This window comes from Phialemonium atrogriseum (genome assembly GCF_030411735.1).
Source record: "Phialemonium atrogriseum strain 8032-3 unplaced genomic scaffold QBC33scaffold_4, whole genome shotgun sequence".
NCBI classification, from domain to species: Eukaryota; Fungi; Ascomycota; class Sordariomycetes; order Cephalothecales; family Cephalothecaceae; genus Phialemonium; species Phialemonium atrogriseum.
In genome coordinates this window covers 967421-987902 of record NW_026848141.1, presented here as the reverse complement: position 1 = coordinate 987902, position 20482 = coordinate 967421, and the positions used below count along the sequence as shown (strand labels likewise).

The 20482-nt window shown below is 56.9% G+C and overlaps 6 protein-coding genes across 6 annotated transcripts; 3 read left to right on the top strand and 3 right to left on the bottom strand.

The window, feature by feature from the left end:
- Positions 1-1830: 1830 nt before the first annotated feature.
- QBC33DRAFT_600982 (uncharacterized protein) lies at positions 1831-3945 on the top strand (the record flags this gene model as incomplete). Its single annotated transcript, XM_060432092.1, has 2 exons — positions 1831-2844; positions 2893-3945. Coding segments are annotated over exons 1-2 (1611 nt in total), but the record flags the coding sequence as incomplete, so codon positions are not given.
- A 4529-nt stretch (positions 3946-8474) lies between these two features.
- Positions 8475-10053, top strand: QBC33DRAFT_528559 (uncharacterized protein; the record flags this gene model as incomplete). Its single annotated transcript, XM_060427066.1, has 1 exon — positions 8475-10053. A coding segment is annotated over one exon (1188 nt), but the record flags the coding sequence as incomplete, so codon positions are not given.
- Positions 10021-10846, bottom strand: QBC33DRAFT_528557 (uncharacterized protein). The gene is made up of 3 exons (XM_060427065.1): positions 10746-10846; positions 10247-10562; positions 10021-10170 (listed from the first exon to the last, which is right to left on the bottom strand). Exons 1-3 carry the CDS (start codon positions 10756-10758, stop codon positions 10134-10136), a joined length of 366 nt encoding a protein of 121 aa, XP_060286794.1. The 5' UTR covers positions 10759-10846; the 3' UTR covers positions 10021-10133.
- Positions 10847-12915: 2069 nt separating this feature from the next.
- Positions 12916-14475, top strand: QBC33DRAFT_512320 (S-adenosyl-L-methionine-dependent methyltransferase; the record flags this gene model as incomplete). Its single annotated transcript, XM_060425901.1, has 1 exon — positions 12916-14475. The coding sequence occupies one exon, from the start codon at positions 12916-12918 to the stop codon at positions 14473-14475; it is 1560 nt and encodes a 519-aa protein (XP_060286793.1).
- A 1437-nt stretch (positions 14476-15912) lies between these two features.
- QBC33DRAFT_445476 (rheb small monomeric GTPase) lies at positions 15913-16637 on the bottom strand (the record flags this gene model as incomplete). The annotated part of the gene is made up of 3 exons (XM_060424332.1): positions 15913-16152; positions 16221-16489; positions 16583-16637. The coding sequence occupies 3 exons, from the start codon at positions 16635-16637 to the stop codon at positions 15913-15915; spliced, it is 564 nt and encodes a 187-aa protein (XP_060286792.1).
- Positions 16638-17118: 481 nt separating this feature from the next.
- On the bottom strand, positions 17119-20442 carry QBC33DRAFT_528539 (uncharacterized protein). Its single transcript, XM_060427064.1, has 2 exons — positions 17820-20442; positions 17119-17765 (listed from the first exon to the last, which is right to left on the bottom strand). The coding sequence occupies exons 1-2, from the start codon at positions 20103-20105 to the stop codon at positions 17493-17495; spliced, it is 2559 nt and encodes an 852-aa protein (XP_060286791.1). The 5' UTR covers positions 20106-20442; the 3' UTR covers positions 17119-17492.
- Between the last annotated feature and the right edge of the window lie 40 nt (positions 20443-20482).

Here is a 20482-nt window from a genome sequence, read left to right as displayed (position 1 = left end):
AACTGCAACGAACAGCAATGGCAACTGCAACGAACAGCAATGGCAACTGCAACGAACAGCAATGGCAACTGCAACGAACAGCAATGGCAACTGCAACGAACAGCAATGGCAACTGCAACTGGCGGTAATGGGTATTTAAATATCAAGAATGAATCACTGACTTCCTCCCTCCTTTCTTCCACCCTCAACAACCTACCTGAAGTCAAGTGAGTGATCAAGTGATCACTTACACCACACTCCCTCACACAAACACTTAAACCGTGGTTTCCATCACCAGAACAGCATCATCTGCCCCCACCAGTTTCGCTATCTTCGTCTCCGTCCTGACTGATGGAGTCAACCAGCTGACACATAACCACGGTGCCTGACAGACAGACAGACGGCGACAAACGAGACTGTCGCATAAGCCGCCTGCGCTTTCTAAGGCCCGGTAACCCAGACCGCGAGGCAAATATCGACGCTTTAATTGCGTATTACGAAAACGGCGGGGCTTTGCCGGACAACGATAAGGTCCTCTATGACGGCCAGGTCGGATGCGGGTTGTTTGACGATGTCGGGCGTAAGATGAGCGTAAAGCAGCAACAGCCGCTCATCTCATCAACAAACGATGTGGAGAGATCCGAACGATCAACGGTAAGAAGCGCCTTAATCGTTTCCAACAGTGGTGGCTAACTCCTTCCTCCCTTAGGGCTCACGTGTCTTGCACCTCCAGGACCCAGACATCACCATTATCCTCCCGCTCAACCTCGGAAACACGCACTGGCTCCTCGCCTGCCTCGTTTCTCTGTACTCTTGTCTGGTGTGGAGAGGCGAAATCATTTGTATTTTGCGACGGTCCGGTGCGGTGCTGGCGGGCTGGACACGAAGAGTGGTCGGGAACCACAGGTTGTATGTTTCTGTACGGAAGAATGGCGTTATTGTGAGGACCTGGAAAGGGAGAAGAGCAAGCCGGGTACATTTGGGGGCAGACAGACACCAAGCGGGCACAATCGGAGAATATATCCTCAGGCATAGTCTCCATGACAAGATCATGTCATACCTAGCTGCAAGCTTGGCAGTGTGGAATGTCCTTTCACTTAATCTCGAGACCATTAAGTAGGTAGCAACCTCAGCTTTTCATTATTGAGGCATGTTGTGCACATCAAACCAAAGCGAGGTGGGGCGGCTCTCCATACAGCTCGTTTGCCAACGCTCAAGCTAGAGGGCGCGATTTCGCCGACACCTTTTATTTTCGATTGATCAACCGCTAGTAAATTCGCACAGCAACCGCAGGTACGCAACGATTTCAGTCAAATGCTCGGGATTTGAAGCTATCTACAAGGCCTATATGGCCGGGATTCCTGGCATTCAAGAGCTGTCAGCGAAATTGTTGCAAGTACCAGGTAGCTCTTACCTCTAAGCCCCCTTCTCCCAGTCCCCGCTCCGGTTCTCCGCCCGGACCCCATCTGGCCCGATTGTCGGCCCTCCCTCCGGCCCCTCTCCGGCAACTTGAGGAAGGCATCGATATATGTGTATAAGGCTGGTAATTTCATAAGCTGTATTGGAAGAGTATGTGCTTAACCTGAACGAGTTCAAATTAGGCATCTACTGCAGGCGTATGGCTGTATTGTAGGTATACATCCGTATAATAGGCTGGGATACAAAGCATTACCTCAGTCGAACACAATATATTGATTTTCCCTATACGTAGGTATCAGGATGCCTAACTTAGTTTAGGGAAAGGGCGCTTCGACCCGGGCCATTTGCCCCCGCGTGCTGTCGACCTATTATGGGTCAATAAAGAACCTGGCTAGACCTGTTGGGGAATCCTCCTCAGCCGCATTGCTGGGGGTCCACGCGCATTTCAGGCGCACCCCAAGCCCTGTCTGTCTCGTCGCCTCTCCTCTCTCCTGCTCTTGCTTGTTTCTGTCGACGTATCTGAGCTCCATCATGCGTTTCTGGCTATTCTCTCGTCCGTGGTGACAACCGTGCCGTTGTGTATCCTTTCCAGGCCTTTCCATTTGTCCCACAACAACTCTTGCTTCAATTGCTACACCATGGGCTCACGAGGCTAGCAATCTACTCGACGGCAAGTGCCTCTGGCCGAAACCAGACCGTCGACCTCCTCGCGTGGCGAGGCTGAGCGCCAGTTTTCCCTATTAAACCCCTCCAAAATATCTAGGTCCTAAAAATCACGATCCATCGATAAGACTTCCATAACCGCCCCCAATCCTACCTGAAATCCCCTTTTGGGGAAGCGAGCCTTCCCCCCAACCCGAACCCCAACCCCGGCCCAACAAGCCCCCCATGGCGACCCTACCGGATGGGTGGGACTTCGACTACGACGGCTCCCGGTGGTTCTACCGGTACAAGCCGTCCGGGGTGACGCAGTACACCTTCCCGCAGCCCGGCGACGAGTACCCGGAGTTCGTCGAGACGCTCGCCAGCAGATTAGCGCCCGAGGAAAAGCTCGAGAGCCAGCAGCAGGTCAAGAGGAGGAGCACGACTCTTTCGGTCCGCGGGGCCGCGCACGCGCCAAGGAGGGGGGCCGACGGCCCGGCCTCGGCGGCAGCGAGGGTGCTCGGCCCCGACCCCGACGACTGGTTCCGGCCCGAGAGCTTCATGTTTCTTGGACCCGGTAGCTATAACGACGTCAGCCCGATGCAGGAGGAGGAGGAGGAGGATATTGGACGGGGCCTCGGGGGCGGTGAGGTGGCTGGGAGGACGGAGGAGGGGAACAGGGAGGTGGAGAACAACGCGGTGGCGGGTGCTACTGACACGGATGGTCTGGCGGGGACGGGAGGCGCACAAGTCTCGCCTGTTGTCAGCGCTGAGGCCACACCCCAGGTCAGTGAGAGCCGGCCCGTTGCTGTCATGGGCGAGCCCGTCATGACCGAACCCGTCATGAGCCAGCCCGTCACAGCGCGTACTGCCGTTCCGGAACCCATGATTACCCCCTCAGCTCCCAGAGTCGATGCCTCGACTGCCTCCACGCAAATTTTCATACCAGGCGATACTGCCGCAGCCATGACCCCTGCTGCTCCGTTGATAAATAGCAGGGCCGTCCCACAGACCTTCTCCCCGGTTGGGTTCATGGCGGAGCTGGAAAGCGATGCCACACTTCTCTGCGGGGAGGAGAGGAATCCCGCCCCGGTGGAACTTGCGAGTAATGACATGATGATGATGGCTGAGCCTCTGGGTACGACGCCCCAGACGATCAATGATAGCGTCTTTCAGATGGAGCCTGCCGAGCTACCTGCCCAGACGTCACCGGTCGAATGGCGTGTGGAAACCGCCCCTGCAGAGCAGAAGGTGTTGGGGTTTTATCATGAAGGTCCAGCAGCGCAGACACATGCTCAGCAACCAGCACAATCGCAGGCCCATTATCAGCAACAGCTTCCTCAACAACACCCACACCCCGAGGCAGGACCCTCTCAGCCAGTGAATGGGTCGGGCCAGACCTTCAAAATAACCAGGAAGCCCACCGTGAATGGAGCGAGGCCTGGCCAGTATCAGGCTTTTACCCCTGGGCAGCATATCGCTAGTGGCAGTAGCAGACGGACGTCCCTTGTTTTGGGAGCCCATAGCATCACACAAACCCAGGATACAGAACTCGGGATTGCGAATAAGAGGCATTCCCTTGCCGGGCCGGTTCTTTCAACTCTTGGATCGTCCGAAATCCCAGCGGCGTTACAGCCGCCCCATATTCCGCATCCCGCGGCTGGTCTCAGCCAAACACCACACCCTCGTCCCCTAGTACCCGGCTCTGTTGCGCGGCATGACAGCATTCCCATACCGCCAGGTCAACAAATCTTGGCGGCTGGGCAAGCCCACCCATCAGGCCTGTCCCATTTCCCGTCTGTTCTGAGGCCTGCGCCAGGCCGTCCGACTGGGACGTTGGCCCAGGCCGGGGCTCCTGTGCCTCAGCAGCCTCCCGCTCCCCATTTCTACATGGCGTATAATCCATCACAAATTGCTGTTGGAAACCCTGGGCCAGCAGCACCTCAACGCCCTCAGACAGCCATGGCTCAACAGTTTTATGCAATGCCACCCTTGAGCCAGACTGCGAGTGCCTTGGGTCCGGCGACTGGATTACAGTCGAATGCTGCACCTCGGCCTGGATTGGGGAGGACTAATACCCTTCCCACGGAGCTGCCTTCGATACCGTTCATGGGCTCTCGACTAGATCAGTCTTCCAACTCACAAGCAATGCATCAAGCCCCCCTCACCCAGGCATTCCAGCCGGCCATACCTAGTGCTGAAGCGGTTATTACCTCAGGGCAAGGCATTGCTCACCAGACCACGGCGTCGACTCACACGCCGCCACCCCGAGTCGAACAGGCGCCTCCACAGCCCGGCGGGGACTTTGTTTCCGCGGGCGCCTTTTCTCCTCACTCTCAAGATACTCCAGCACCGTTGAGACTTGGGCGGAAAACTTCTCAACAGAATGCTCAATCGCCTGGTGCTGGGCTAGGTGGTGATACGAAGCCCCAAGGTCAGACACAACCCAGCGAATCTGGACAGGCGCAACCTCAAGCGGACGATGAACCCATTATGACGGCGAATTTTGCTAGTCTAACCGTGTCGAATGCAGCAACGTTGATCCAAGTGTCGTCTAAGCCCGCAGAGAGCAGCCCTGGCCCAGTGTCAGGTCAAGCCCCGGGAAGACCAACAGATGGCCAAACAAAACCGGCAGCGGTACCCCCTCCCGCTCAGGCTGGTCCGCCTCTGAACGACGCTGGAGAGGGCCCGGTGAAGCCAATAGTCCAGCCTACTTCTCCTACTCAGACCCAACCCGGGGCGACCCCGACAGCGGCACCGCCAACTCAGCAGTTTGTAGTCGCCCACGATGTCAGCTTCACCGTTCACACAGGGCCTGCTTCGTCTAGCATTGTTGGTCCCGAGGTACCGTCTGGGCAGCAGCCTACCTCCGCAGCGAGCCAGGCCTCCCAGGCCGGACCCGGCAAGGTGCACGTTTCCGAGAAACCTCCCGCCACCACTGGTCCGGCCGCTGCAACCCAGGTGGGCGACCTGCCCGTTTCAGCCCCGACTGTTGTTCCCAAGCCCCCGCCGTCTGCTCAGCCAGCCGCTGCACAGCAGAGCCAGGCTCAACCGCCGAGCATTCCCGGCCAGGGCCAGCAACAGACACACGGCGTCTCCTCTAGTTCGCCACAACGTCCGTCGTTGGCAAACGCTCCGCAAGACGGGAACTCTCAGCCACCGGTCGCTTCTGTCTCAGAAGGCCCGGTGGCTGTCGGCACCCCTCCCCCAGCGCCTCAAGGTGGCGATAGCGTGTACGCCGTTCCTCCGGCCCACCGACCTTCGGTATCGAGCGTAGCGTCTGGTGTTCAGGGACGACCAACCCCCCCAGTTCAAGGGCCGACGCGTCCTCCTAGCCAAGGAATCCAGGCTCAAAGCCCTCACATGGCGGCTCAGGGATCTCCCGCCTCCCCGGCAGCCTCGTTGCACCGTCTATCGTTATCGGCAGCAGGCTTCCGTCCAACTCAAGGGACTCCCCCTCCAGGGGGAGGTCCACGACCCTCACCACCACAAAGCGTTCACAGTCAGAGCCCGCAGCTGAGCCACGGCTCTCCTGCTCTAGCCTCCGGTGCGGTTCATCGTCCTTCGTTATCTGGTACACCACCCGGATCCCACTTCGGCGGCCGCCCAACGCCTCCACCGGGCCAAGGGCCGACGTCGGCACCGATCCACACACCACCACCACAGGCGGCTCAGTTTCATTCCGTGTCTGGGCCTCTGGGCGACATGCCGGCAACGATGGCCACGGAGCAACATTCGTCACCCGTGCAGCGGCCACCCTCTCAACAGACCCCTTCCCAGGCTCCCACCGCCCACGGCAGTCCTCACTCATTGTCTGGCAAGATTGAGTCGCCGGCTCAGGTGCAAGCCCCCTTCCAACGACCTCCCTCAGTCGCGGGAGGGGGAGGAGTCGGCATGGCATCTCACCAACGTCCCCCTCATCCGAACGGTCCTCTGCCGGTGATTCAAGGGCCAGGTGATATGGTCCCAGGACCAAGACCTGCCCAAGGATCAATACAAACTCCTCCTTTCCGGCCCGGCCTCCCGGGGCAGGGTTTGGCCAACACCCAACAATATGTGCTGCCTCATGGAGCTGTGTCGGCGCCGGGTCCGCAGCCCGGCGTTCATCGACCTCCCATCATGTTGCCCGCCACTGGTCCTGGCCAGCCAATGGGTGTTGGTGGTCCCGTCCCAATCCCTGGGTTTGGCGGGATGCAAGCGGCGGGCGGGCCAGCACCTCCCGGTCAGCCGCACACGTTTGTTCAACACCAACGACCTCCACAAAACCCGGTCTTTGCGAACCCGTGGCATCCTAACCCCCAAATCCAGGCCCCCGGCCAAGTCACAATGATGGCGGGGCGACCGCCTGGCCCAGCTCAAGGGCCTCATCCTCCCACACAGGCTCCTCCTCCATTCCGACCATCGGGAACTGCTCCGTTGATGGGACAAGGCCCGGGGGGTTCGCAATATCCTGGATTGGCACAGCTTCCCAACCAGTATCAAGGGCATCCTCATGGAGCTAATCCAGCTGGCATGATCCAAGGGCAAGTTTTTCAACCGGGGCAGCCTCAACCGATCAAAATCCAGGGGCAACCTCAGGGGATGCCTCCTGGCCATTTTGTCCATGGACAGATGCCTCCTCCTCCTCCACCAGGACAAGTTCAACCTGGGAAACCGTCTGCTCCCGGTCAAGGATTGCCATCCCAACCCCAAGCTATGCAGTTCTCGACGCCTTTCACCCAACCCAGTCCGCCGCCACTCAATTCTCAGGCTTTTGCATCGTCGCCACGACCACCACAGCCACAACTTACGGGATCTACAGGGCACCCCTTGACACCGGCTTTCGGGCATCAACCTGGGAACCCTGGTGTTCCTGCCCAACATGCCCATGCCCCTCAGCATCCCGGATCGATGTCGCCTCAAGGTCAGCTTTTGCAAGCCCAAGGCCCGGTACAGACTGGACAACTGCCTGGGAACCAACCATCGCCCGCGGCAGGGACGAGCAATGTCGGTACAGGGCCTCCGCTAATGCAGGCACAAGCCCCAAACCAGGCACATGCTCCCAACCAGGCACAAGTTCCCAACCAGGCACATGCTCCCAACCAAGCTCAAGGTCCCAACCAAGCCCCGTCAGCGCCAGAATCAGGGGCCCCCGTGGATCCGCCACCACCCCCACCACCGCCAAGTCAGGGCCAGCCGACGTTCACACCCATGACGCCGGGCCAACCGCAGGCTCCCCATCCTCCTCCTCCTCCTCCCCCTCCCCCTCCGCAACAGATGCAAACACAACCACAGCAACACGTCGCCGCCGGCCAGCCCGGTACCCAGCCCCAAAACGGTGCGCCACAGTTTAAGCCGCAGCAGCCGTTTGTTCTGCAACACCAACAAAACCAGCAGGCTCATTTCCAGTTCCAGTTTCAGCAGCCCAACGTCGTCATCGGGCAAAACGTCGGCGTGCCGCCGCAGGGTGTCCCGCCGCAGCAGGGTGTCCCGCCGCAGCAGCAGCCCATGGCGGGCTTCCAGCAGCAGCAGCAGCAGTCGCCGATCCAGCAACAGCAGTCTCCGATGCAGCAGCTACAGTCGCCCACCCAAGCAGTGTCGAGCCCGACAGGCAGCGCCGGATCCGGCGGTAAGGAGAAGACGGACTGGCTGGGCCGGGCGTCGAAGCTGTGGAAGAACGACACGTTCCGGAAGACTAGCTTCGCCATCGGCGGCGCGATCCTAGTGGACCAGATGGGCGGCAACGCCGCGTCCGGGGCCGCGATCGGGTCCAAGATCTTCGACAGCACGCGGCCGCCGCAGGGTGGACCGCGGCCGCCCGGGGTGCAGGGGGCGCAGCAGGGGGCGCAGAGGCCACCGATGCAGCAGGGGGTGCAGATGCAGCAGATGCAGCCGGTTCAGCAGGGGCAGATGGGACAGCAGAGGCCACCGATTCAACAGGGTCAGCAGGTGCAACAGATGCAACAGCCAGCTCAGCAGATGCAATCCGGGCAACAGGCGCAGGCGCAGGCACAGGCGCAAGCACAACAGCAGCCCCAAATCCAGCCCGGCCATCCGGGTCTGCAACACCCGGCCCCTCAGACGGCTCCGCCGCAGGCTCAGGGGCTCCCGAGGCCGAACGGGCAGGTTGTCAATGGCCAGGCCCAAAATCCCGCGGGCCATGCGTATCCCGGCCAGCCCGGCCAGCATCAGGTCGGGACTGGCCCTGGACCCGGACCCGGACCCGGACTCGGACAGCCTGGACAGCCTGTGCAGCATGCTCAGCCACAACAGGGGCAATGGTTGCAGCAGCAGCAGCAGCAACCTCAGCAGCAGAAACCTCAGCAGCAGCAACCTCAGCAGCAGCACCAACAACAACAACCCGCTCCGCAACAGGGACAGAAACCGCAGCAGCAGCCGCCACAACGTCCACCGCAGCCACAGCAACAGTTTCAACCGCAACAACAGGTGCAACCGCAGCAGCAGCAGCAGCAGCAGCCACAACGTCCACCGCAGTCACAACAGCAGCAACAGCCACAGCAGCAACAAGAACAGTTACTATATCAACAACAGCAACAACTCCAGCAGCAGCAGCAACAACTGCTATGTCAACAGCAACTGCAACTCCAGCAGCAGCAGCAGCAACAGCAGCAACAGCACCAGGAATATCTCAAACTGGGAGTCGACATTGTGGACAAGATATTCCAGTCGCAAAGGCCCAACAACTCAGGGGTCCCAAATCCCGGATATCAACCTCCTCCGAGCGGACCTATTCAAGCCCCGCCACAACGTCTGTTCCAACCCGAACCGCAGGAGCAGCAAGGGGATACAACCATCATTGTACAAAATCAAGATCAGTACGTGCTCCAGCTCGATCCGCAACAGCAGCAGGGCGGCGGGCTGCCGGACCAACAAGGAGGAGATACAACCACTGTCACGGTCGAAGACGGCCCCGTCCACGAGCCGACATACAACGAGACGACATGCACCGACGTCAACGTGGACGTCAACGTGGACGTAGACGTGAGCGTCAACATAGACATGGACCTCTCGTCCCAGGCGAACGCCGACGCCTCCGGTGGCATGTACGACAGCAGCACATACGTCGCCATGGACTCCACCGTGGTCACCGACTCGGCCCTCGTCACGTCCGACGGCAACGCATCGTACACGGAGACGAGTTACACGGACATGGACGTGTCCAGCTACGTGGACAACATCACCGCCGATGCGTACGCCAACAACGCGATAAACATGGCCTTGAGTAATGCGGCGGGTTATGTCGGGTCCGACGGCAACGCGGCATACACTGGAACGAGCTACGCGAACGACATTACCGCCGATGCCTACGCCAACAACGCGATAAACATGGCCTTGAGTAATGCGGCGGGTTATGTCGGGTCCGACGGCAACGCGGCATACACGGGAACGAGCTACGCGAACGACATCACCGCCGATGCCTACGCCAACAACGCGATAAACATGGCCTTGAGTAATGCGGCGGGTTATGTCGGGTCCGATGGCAACGCGGCATACACTGGAATGAGCTACACGGACGACATCACCGGCGATACCTACGTCAACAACGCGATGGACATGGCCTTGAGTAATTCGGCGGATTATGTCGGGTCCGGATATGATGGGTCTGGGTGGGGGGATGACTTCTGAGCAATATCCACCGCCGATTGCTTTCGTGTGCTGGGCGTTGTACTGCCTCTTTCCCCTTTTCTTTTCTTTTCTTTTCTTTTCTTTTTGTCCTTGTCAAATACACCTTGGATACCTGTCAGTAATATCGGCTTGCCCTGTCGCTATACCCCTTTCTGTCAGTTCGGTTTCATGGCCAAGATTGATACCACACATAGCGCGGTTGTTCAGGATGTCGGATTTAATATAATAACGGGATTGCTATCTTTGATCTGGAGACACTCTCCACTGGAACAAGACAAGCGAGAGATGTGAAGGCACGTTATTCATTTGTATGGCCCTTCTCACGGGGCTGTCTGGCTGGCTGGCTGGCTGGCTGGCTGGCTGGCTGGCTGGCTGGCTACCTTGCTACACGAGTGTCCCTCCATAACTGTCGAATCGACGGACGACAAGAGACGGTGTTGCTCCTTCCAGAGACCAAACCCCACTCTCTAGTACCTCATATCCTGATGGGCCTGCCTCGCATTCCTAACCTCGATCCGTCAGCACCAGGCACCATGGGGTTCAGGTGGCGCAAGGCGTCCGGGGGGGGGGTCAAACTCACGGGTTATACTGATCCATATCACCATACTGGTCGTCGTACAGCTTCTCGGCCTGCTTCTTGGCGTGGTGCTTGGCCTTCTCCTTGTCGAGGAAGCTGAGCCCCTTCGTCTCGGCTAGCTTGTCGACTTCGGCCCCCGCGATCCCCGCGAGCAGCTCCTTGGCCAGCGAGTGGCTGACCGTCTGGCCCGAGGAGCGTTGTTGGTTCTCCCACAGGTGCATCGCCTCGAAGGCGGCCGCGCCGCCGACCAGCTCGTGCGAGAACTTGCCCTCGCGCGGCTGGCCGTCGTAGACCTCGTCGCGGGCCTGCTTGGCTTCGCCTGGGGAGGGGTTAGCTGGGGAGAGGGGAGGAGGAGGGGGTTGGGGTGATGGATACTGTCGTGGGAAAGGGGAGACAGGGGAATGGGGAATGGGGATTTTGGTGATTGGGACGAGAGTGACGAGGAGAGTGAGGGGGAGCGTGCTGGATGTTGGGGTGGACAGAGGAGGGATTCAGAACCTACCAAAACCGAACATCTTGCTTGTTCAAGTCGTTGGAAGAATTGGAGTCTTGAAAACGGTTGGTGATCTGGCGAGCTAAATCTTTATAGCGCTAAGAAGTTGCTGTCAAAGTAGGAAATCTCAGGGCCTAGGAACACGGGGCAGTGGTTCTCTTATACGGGATTTTCTAAAAGCTCGCAAGCTTCTCCAGCAACACACAATGCATCGTGTCCCCCCTCCCCACTACTCCACAAGGTGCATTTACCCCTCCTCCATGGGAACTTGGGAGACGTAATCGCAACCTCCAACCAGCCAGTCGTCGCCAGTCCCCAAGGCGGGGTTGCAGCTATGACTTCATGGCAATCCCTACCAACTGCGCACATCCTCTAACCGAGGGTCTCATTGGAGGCCGGCGAGCTGCCAGTATACATAGATTGACAGGTATGTTTTGAAACGAACAAACAAGGGGTATTCCCGTCATCGACGTGGAACCGATGTAGAGTGGACTGATTGCGAGGAACGGAGACAAAGCATACGCTTGCAGCCCCACTCCACCACCCCATCACGATAAATTTAGCTCCATCCCTGTCGAGCTGAAGTGCCCATATAATGCGTACGCGTATGACTGAACGCGCATGCGCCTTGAACGAGCTTGTTTTGGGCCAAGGAACTGTCCAAGCACCGCCTGGTGGGGCCGGAGATGAACAGGGTCTCGAAGTGAACGATGAAATCCGTACTAGTATGGAGCTCGCGTTTGAGTCAATATCCTGCAGGTCCCGGAAAGTGCGGGCCTGGTGGTCGATCGTAGTCCGTCTCTTTGCCGTACTAGAGGGCCTTCACCGGTCTATTCCCGGTATTCCGAGTCAGAGAGGTTCTCATGACGCAGCATACCACAGAGACATGCCCCTTGCTAACAGGAACTGGACTGGCAGTCAAGATATGTATAGCAGCAGCCTTGCAGTCCCGAATTCTTGGCACCAAGACGGGTATCATGTCTTGGCAGAGCTTGTTTTGCGCTCCCGCGCTTGCCAAGACTTGGCACTGCAGCTCAGCCCATGCAGCCCTGGTCCGCCTTGAACTCGAGATGCTCTCACGCCCGCCTCGTAACTGTCCTCAGCTTCAAATAAGTGGCAGTCTACTACGGATAGGAACAACACAGTAAACCATCACTTTTCCAGACTTCGATCAGATATTCCCACGAGGTACTTTCCCCTCTACCCCACTTCGATTTGAGCTGGTTCTCCCGCCCCCCATTTGTTCTATTCCGCCGCATAGATCTGCTTGGCTACCAGGGAAGGCTTGACTTCCGACGAAAATATTTCACTCCTCCTTTCAAGGTTCTTATCGTGCCTTCTGGGTACTGATTGAGCCCTGAATCTGTCGTATGAGTTGCCCGCACATATCCTGCCAAACGCAGCCCCTTGGAGTGATAGGTTGTCACATCATTTGCGGGTCTTCGTTTCATAATACGTCCCACAGACAATGCAGTAGTAAGTGGCATATGTCTTGGATAGTGGCAGGAGTTCACCAAGTTTGACTAGTCGCACCGTGATGTCACATAGGTATTACCGACTCAGCCAGGTTGGCTGATTTGCCTCGCCACTGTTATCTCCACAGCTGCGTACGTACTGCGTGCGTATTACACTGAAGGTGCGAAGCTGGGCTGCTTCCCTTTATCAGGCCATCGTAATAGTATCTCGCGGGCAGAATTCCTGCCTGTACCCTTGGCCCCTTGCTCTTAAATACCTCATAGCTGGCCCAACTCGATTTCAATGTCTCCCCATACCTGCTTCGAGTGATCTAGTTCTGGACTGCACTGACTCTCCTCAATTGGGATGAAGCAAACTGGTGTCCACAAGGTTTTGAAGGATTGCGAACCCCCATCCTACCCGAGCATATCCAGAACCAGAGAAATGACACGCACAAAAGGGAAATTTTGTTATTGGCTGCGAAACGAACCCTTGGGGTTCTGCATTTTCTGAAGTTGGTGAAATCGACATGGAATTTAATTGATCTCAGCCTTGTTCTAATTACCCCGCTAATATTCCAGCCACTAATGTGGATAGGTTCCCGCCACAAGTACCACTAATCTCAGCCTCACCAAAATTTTGTAACCTCGCCCACCAACGATGTCAACCTACCTTCACAGCTGCCAGTGTCGCGTCCGTCTGACAGCTCGAAGACAAACAAACCATGGCGCCCAATTTGCGCCCAGGCGTCTCGCCTTTCCTCCATCCCGGCTCGGGGACGAAGGTCAATTCGCTCGCAATCATCCAGCTCTCGCGAGACAACCTCCTCCCAGTCTACCTGCAGGAACCCAAGGGCGAGCACGACGGGTACGCCGAGGGCGCCGTCGTCAACACGCGGTACGGCTCCTTCCCGCACTCGACGCTGCTCGACGTGCCTTGGGGCTCGCAGATCCGGGCCTCCAAGGTCGACACCGGGTCGCGGGGCCGCAAGCGCAAGAGGCCGGCGGCCGACGACGGCGCCGAGCAGGACGGGTCCCAGGGGAGCGGGACGCCCGGCGGCGCGAAGCAGGCCGTCGTGGCGTCCAGCGGCTTTGTGCATGTCCTCCCCCCGACGCCGGAGCTCTGGACTGCGAGCCTGCCCCACCGGACACAGGTCGTCTACGCCCCGGACTACAGCTACATCCTGCACCGGATCCGGGCACGGCCGGGGACGAGGATAATAGAGGCCGGCGCCGGAAGTGGGAGCTTTACACATGCCTCGGCGCGGGCGGTGTACAACGGATACCCGAAGAGCGACGATCACCGGAAGGGGAAGGTCTTCAGTTTCGAGTATCACGAGCAACGGTACGAGAAGATGAAGGTGGAGCTGGCAGACCACGGGATGGAAGGTCTGGTGCACCTGACACACCGCGATGTCTACAAGGGCGGCTTCCTGGTGGACGGGAAGAGCCCAGAGGCGGAAGCCGTTTTCTTGGATCTGCCCGCGCCGTGGGAGGCTCTGCACCACCTCTCGAGGCGGAATCCGTCCGCGCGAGAGGCGGGGTCACCCAAGGAGGAGCAGCAGCAGCAGCAGACCGAGAACCGCCAATGGGTATCGCCTCTGAATCCAAAGAAAAGTGCCTACATCTGCACCTTCTCCCCCTGCATCGAGCAGGTCACGCGGACGGTCTCGGCGATGCGCCGCCTCGGATGGGTGGATATTGAAATGGTGGAAATCATAAACAGGAAGATCCAGGTCTTCCGAGAGAAGATCGGACTCAACATCCCAACGGAGAAAGGGGCCAACATCGCGCCAGCCAACGTGGCGGAGGCTGTGGCTCGGCTGACGGACCTAGAGGACCGGTCCAGGGAGCATTTCAGGACGACCCAGGCATCAAGTGACCAGCCATCAACGCCGATGGATGTCGACGAGGGGGGTATGGATGGAAAGCCGGATCCGGTCCCGGCGAACGACGCCAAGGTCGTTGGAGGAGCGACTAGGCCGTCTACATCCAAGCCCTTTGCGGAAGGCCGCCTGATAACCCGGGGCGAGCCAGAGATCAAGACACACACGTCATACCTGGTCTTCGCAGTGCTGCCCCGAGAATGGACCGAGGAGGACGAAGCCGAGGCGCTGAGGAGGTTGCCCTGCGGGGCGGAGCAGAAAGTCATAGGGGGCCTCGGAAAGGAGGCCCGCAGGCTGGAGAATCGGGAGCGAATGGAGGGAAAGCGCAAGGGAGGCAAGAGGAAGGCGGTCGGTGCCGAGGAGGCCTCCGAGGAGCCCGTGGTCGCCACCAAACATTGATAGGGGTGTTGCGGTACCTCGTTTGCACACATGGCCGTGGTCGGGTTGTCATGAGAGGTGGACCCCTCGACGTCTTGCATAGTCCTTTGGTTCGGGACCAAGCAATAGGGGCGCCCAATGCTGCTCATAAAGAGCCATTTCAAAAGTTACCATCAACCGACTCTTTCCAGGTGATTCAATATATGAGCGAGTATCTGCCACGTCCCACTGCGTACATACAACCACACTCACTAGAGAACTCGGGGTCGCCGCCAGGTAGTGCAATCTTGCAAAAGAGTTGCGTGTAGAGAAAGTGTTACGAAAAGATTGACTGGTCTCTAGATCAATCTCGGCGACGAAGTTGAATCGCAGAGTCACAGCTGCTGATCGACAAGATTACACCAGGTGGGCTCAAAGGTGCTAGCCATTAGGCTTTTGGTCTACCTTGGTAGGTAGGTTAGGTAGGTAGACCGGAAGACGAGTGTTATCGAGAACTCCACCAACGAGTACTTAACATGGAAGGGGATAGGCGATGATGACTAGTACCACCAACGAGAACCCCCACCATTTTCCTTCCCGTCCATTTCCTTCCACTCTGTGCGCTTCACTCAGCCTCTGGCGATACTAGTCGAGACTGCCTGATAAGGTATGAGGGCTAGCAACATCTCTGGGTAGGAGAAAGGGGTGAACAAGCTTGGAACTGACCTCGCTAACCGTTTGGGCTGGGGTAGGTCCGCGCCAGGCCTTGAGAAGCTCGGCAATGCCAGGTAGGATGAGGATCAGGCCAACCAGTATAACTGTGAGAACAGAAAGCAATATAGGGCCATTGGAGGAGCCATTGGAGAAGGAGAGGCCAGCGAAATTCTCTCGACACCACGTGATAGGTACTGTAGGTCAACCGTTGGAGACGCAGTTTTAAAGACAATATAGCAAGCGATTAAGATTTGGCACAGTACTCAGACGAAGATGGTTGGGACCTTTACTTGAAGTATAGTCATGGTACGACGATTTATTCATGCAGCGTCCTTAACAAATACCCCTCGAGCAAAACCTTCCGTTCTATCCAGACACGGCCCCCTTGCCAAAGCGTCGTTCGGAAGGGAAACACAAGAATTTGTACAGACGGCCCAACACTGGTACACGTTGTCCTCGTGCTGCTCCATCGCTCCTTCAACTATGGTACACACAATACCACAAGACTCGATCCCAAAAAGTGCTAGTGACAATTATAGGACAAACCCGCCCACCTAAAACCCCCACCACACCCACCTATCTCTGCCTCGCCTCCGTGATGCAAGTCGGCCAAGCCCGATGAGCCGAGATAAAACCAGAAAATCCGGCAAAGAGGGAGACGGAGAATCAATCCCTCAGCGACGTAAAGGTACCAAACATAAGACCGCAATGGCATAACATGGGGCATCGCAACTGACCCCCATCCCTTGGAATCCCCCCATGGTCCTACATGATAGAACACTTGCCGCCGTCGGCCGGGGCGTTGGGGTTCTGCGACTTCTCAATCTCCTCGATGAGCAGCTCAAAGGCCTTGGCGACGTGGACATCATACCGGGCGCTGGCCTCGGTCCAGGCGCAGCCAAACTTATCGGCCAGCTTCTTGCCATCCTCGGTGCTGACCTGGCGCTGTTCGGGCCGCAGGTCGCTCTTGTTGCCGACGATGCAGATGGGGACTTTCTCGCTGCCCTAGGAAGGGAAGAAACGTATCAGCAGGGCTTGGTTCCTTGAGGTGGAGGGGGTTGGGGGATGCTCACCAGATGATTTAGGATCTTCTCTCGAATGACCTGGATCATCTCGAAGGACTGCATCGAGGAGACAGAGTAGACGAGCATGTACCCGTGGATGCCGATGAAGTGCTTCGAATTCAGGATGCTGTACTCATCCTGGCCGGCAGTATCGACGATCTCGAGGGCGTAGTCCTGGTTTCTAACCTTGACCTCCTTGCTGAAGGTGCTCTCGATGGTGGGATAGTAGCTCTCGACAAAGTGGTTATCCACATATCGAACCGCGAGCGAGGATTTGCCTGGGAGAAACAGCAAGTATCAGTTACAAAACCCGGTGTGCAGAATCTTTTTGGTCGGGTGAGTTCACAGCTTCCACGCCGAAGAAGACGAACCGACAGAGCGACTGCCAACAATGGCCAGCTTTCTTAACTTGGGTGGTGGTGCCATTTGCGTCTGTCGCGGATTGTCTGACTAGGAGCTGGGTAGGATTCGAAGTTGTTATTACTGCGGTAGAGACAGGAGCCGTGCCCGGGTCAATGGACAAGACAGTGCAGCGCCGAATGTAATCAACTTGATGCAGAGATCTGGAGTGACGTTGTAGCTTGCATTCCCAGACCCCAAAAGAATGGTGGGGTTCCATGTCTAGACCCATCCCGCCGAGGCGTCAGTGGTGGGGCATGCCAAGGCTGCATTCCAGATGTTCTTCTTGCGGCTCTAAAGCCATTGGCTGCTTCTGATGTACTAAGTTAGGTAATCCGATGAGGTAGTAGCCAATGACACTCACAGGGAAGTACCTACTTGGAAGTACTGCGTATAGTGGGGCACCTTGTGGCAACTCGGTACCCACCTAACTTAAAAAGGGAGACGCATGTGAGACAGACGCCTGCAGGTCTACTTTGTAGAGCCGAAGCCTCTGTGGTAGAGCTCGGTGGTGAGAAGATATGCTTCCGTTGATTGCCCTGAGGATGGTTTGTTGAACCTACCAAGTCTCCCTCTCCTTGTTAAAGGAGGACAATATCGTAGCAAATACCTACACAAACCCTCATTATCCATAGTGGTATATCCTTCCCAAGCCATTGCCATGGCAGGATGCGTCCCGGTCTCTATTATCATCAGGTATTCCGGAATAATCCCACGTAAGTTAAGGGAAAAAAAATTCCACCAAAGGGCACCCCTTGCCTTAGACCCCTCCTGGTGTAGGCCTGCCATTCCACCTAGTTTAACTCCACAAGAAGATGCCGTGCGTGATTCGGAATATCGTGATATCTTTGCCCCATCATCACGTCTTTGTTTGTACGCCCCTTAGGATCCAGACTCTAGTCGATCAACAAGCACCTGTAGTCGGTCTGCCGCATTGGCCTGAGGGTTGGAGCCGGCATCTCCTTCCATGCCATAGGCGGCAACTTTGTGAAATAGGATAAACTCTCTGAGAGAGTCGAGCAACGGTTCGAGGCTGCCTTTCGAGTGGATTGAGACAAACCTGTCCCGGATCGGGGGGTACAGGCAGAGATACCCCAGGAGGGTCGAGAGATAGCCGAAAGCAACATTTAGCTGCGTCTTCTCCATAGAATCGGCCTGCTTGAAGTAAGTATTGTTGACCCCACACATCGTTCACCATAGATGGCTTACATCAGAAGTGGTCGAGTGATAGTCGAGGAACACTCGAATGAGCCGATTCAGGGGAGAGGAAGTGTCATCTTCCATCTCATAGAGACTCTGTGCTGCTGGGGTATAGTGTTCGCAGAAGTTGATCTTCACTCCGAGCATGAAGATTAGAGACTCCAGGACTTTTGACATGAAGGAATCGTCCGTGATGGATTTCAAGACAACATCAAACGTTTTGCAGGCAGCCTCAGCCAAATCTCGAAGAATCCCCCTCTTGACAAACATCCCAGGGGCCTCCGTATTGTTGTTAGTCGTATTAAGAGTGAGTCTCAAGGCCAAGCTTTCCAGGTCGTCCATCTTGTCCGCTGGGCGCCGGAGGGCCGTCTCAAGCACGTCACCCACAATGGGCAAGTATCGGCTTGTCCACCTGGACCACAGTTGAGACTGCATGGCGCTGACTGAATGCGTCTCAAGAAGGTACAATGCAAGATAGAAATCGACAGATTCCGGCCGAGACGGGAGTTCCCAGCATGCGGGATTCGCGAAATCAGATAAAATGGAGAATAGACAGTCGGTTACATCAGGAGAGAAGACGGCCGCCTCGCTCTCTAGGTCTGTGGACTGCCGCAGGATTAGATCCATAGCTTTCAAAGCCAAGGTCCTCGGCGAGAGTGTGGTTGGGGACATCGGCTCCCATATGGGAAGCTGAAGGATGGTAGCTTTTATGGCGGATAATGTCGACTGCCCATTTTTCGAGACATTGCGCTTTCTCTCCTTTGCGATAGCGGAAATGTCCGAGGTCAACGCCAAAAACAGCGATAGGAGCTGGGCTATTCCCTGGGTCTGGAGTTTCTGAATGACATGTGGCGAAGTGGACGTGGATAAGAGCGTCGTGACTATAGAGAGAATAGCGAATCCAGCGATAATATCGGTCTCCTGGCCCAGCTTCGTGAAAAGGGCTCCATCGCGACTGTGGTTGCGGAACTGGCGGCGGAAACTCTTGTCCTTCATCTTCTCGGCTAATTCGAGCAGAGCGCCTCTCCTCAGGGATGATGGTTTCGGGGTTGGGGAGCCAATGCGATCGAGAATGTCGTCCATCTCGTCCGAGAAACGGCTGTTCGCGCCAGCTTGTCTCAGCTCATGGAGACTCCGGACCGCTCCAGAATTAGCCGTGTCATCTTCCTCGTCAATAAAGGAGAGAGAGCTTAAGGTAGAGGTTTTGATCATGGCTCCGAGCCCCGGGAAGGGCGCTTTCTCTGGCTGATCCTCAATGCTGCTCAGGCTAGCCGGGTCGAACAGCGGTTCTTCCGCAAGCATGGTCCTTTGCTGGCTATATGTGAATTTAGGACCCGGCTTCTTGGGCATAGCGAGCTGCCGAGTGAGAGTCCTCGGTTTGGGCTGATCTGGCAAGGACGGGCCGGGACTTGAGGGAAGTATTGGGGCAGGTGGGCTAGAAACGGAGGTCATCTCCACGTCTTGCGATGACGGCTCCTCCTCAAAGTTCTCCTCGACCTGAGCAACCAAAGCATCTATCAGCCGCTTCTTCCGTCGGGTTGGTACTGCTGGCTCTGCCTGCTTCGATGTGCCGGCTTTCGATGTAGGGCCTGTTTCTGCTAGACCTGTCTTTGCCAGACCCATCTTTGCTGGACGTGCTGGCTGAGCTTGACCATCCTTAGTAAGCCGGAATGGTATGGGCTGTTGGGCGTGTTGGGTATAATCGCTGCCAACGACATTCCGGTCAACCAATGCTTCGGGCGACTGGGACAATGGAGCCTGCGCTGCATCCTTTGGTAAGGTGTTGTTACCCTGGGCTGCACGGCTGCCAGCCTTGAGTCGACCAAGGTGCCTTGAGGCGCCTAAGCCTGTGTCCTTCTCTTGCGGTTGTACTAATGATGGGGAGCTTCGTGGGGAGCTGGGTGGCGAGTAGGCGGAGGAGTCCAGCTTGCGTGTTGTGGACGATGATGTTCCGCCCAACTTCCTCTTTTTTGCTCGAGTCGTGTCCTCATCCTTCTGTGGAACATCCCACGAAGAGGCGGCCGGGATGTTCCGACACTCCCGTCCAGGTTCTGGGTGGACCTTAAAGCCATATACGTGGTCGAGGTGTTCTGATTTCTTGGACGGCTTGGGATGCGCTGGGACTGCGGCGGCGGAGCTCTGAGCCGAAGGGTTCTGAAGGCTGTTCGCAGAGGAAGAGGATTTGTCGTTTCTGAATGTCTCGAAGCCGCTTGATTGAGTGTTCCTTCTTGAACCTTTCCCGTATGTGGTTACTCTCTTCTTCGGCTGCAGGCCGAATTCGGTTCTTGTAGCCATGAGGAAGGGGCGAATGAGCGTGTGTCTGGGATCTGGGAGGCAGATAAATTGGCAGCGAGGGAGTCACTATGTAAGGGGTGTACAAGGTGGCAACCTGATAGTATTTCAAATTCGATGGCGATGATGATGGCGCTGCCACGGATAGAGGCCGTCGAGAATCACGCTGGTGGTGGATACGTCTCTGTATGGCCAAGGGAGGAGATGGAAGAGTCGCGATAAGTGCCAATGTCAGAATATGGGGTGGAAAGAGGGAAGGACATGGAAAAGGCAGGCCTAAGCCATGACAGAGGTTCTAAGAATCCGTTGCAGCCGGTTGCGTTGCGATTCAAGTGTCGACTTCTATGACATCCATCCCGGACCTATTGTTTATACAGATA

Excerpts from the sequence above, each read along its gene's own strand:
- QBC33DRAFT_528557 (XM_060427065.1), bottom strand. Across the intron at positions 10,171-10,246 it reads GATATGGATCAGTATAACCC|GAATGCGAGGCAGGCCCATC; the intron begins GTGAGTTTGACC and ends GATCGAGGTTAG.
- QBC33DRAFT_528539 (XM_060427064.1), bottom strand. The coding sequence starts at position 20,105 with ATGGCTACAAGAACCGAATTCGGCCTGCAGCCGAAGAAGAGAGTAACC. Across the intron at positions 17,766-17,819 it reads ATCACTCGACCACTTCTGAT|GCCGATTCTATGGAGAAGAC; the intron begins GTAAGCCATCTA and ends TACTTCAAGCAG.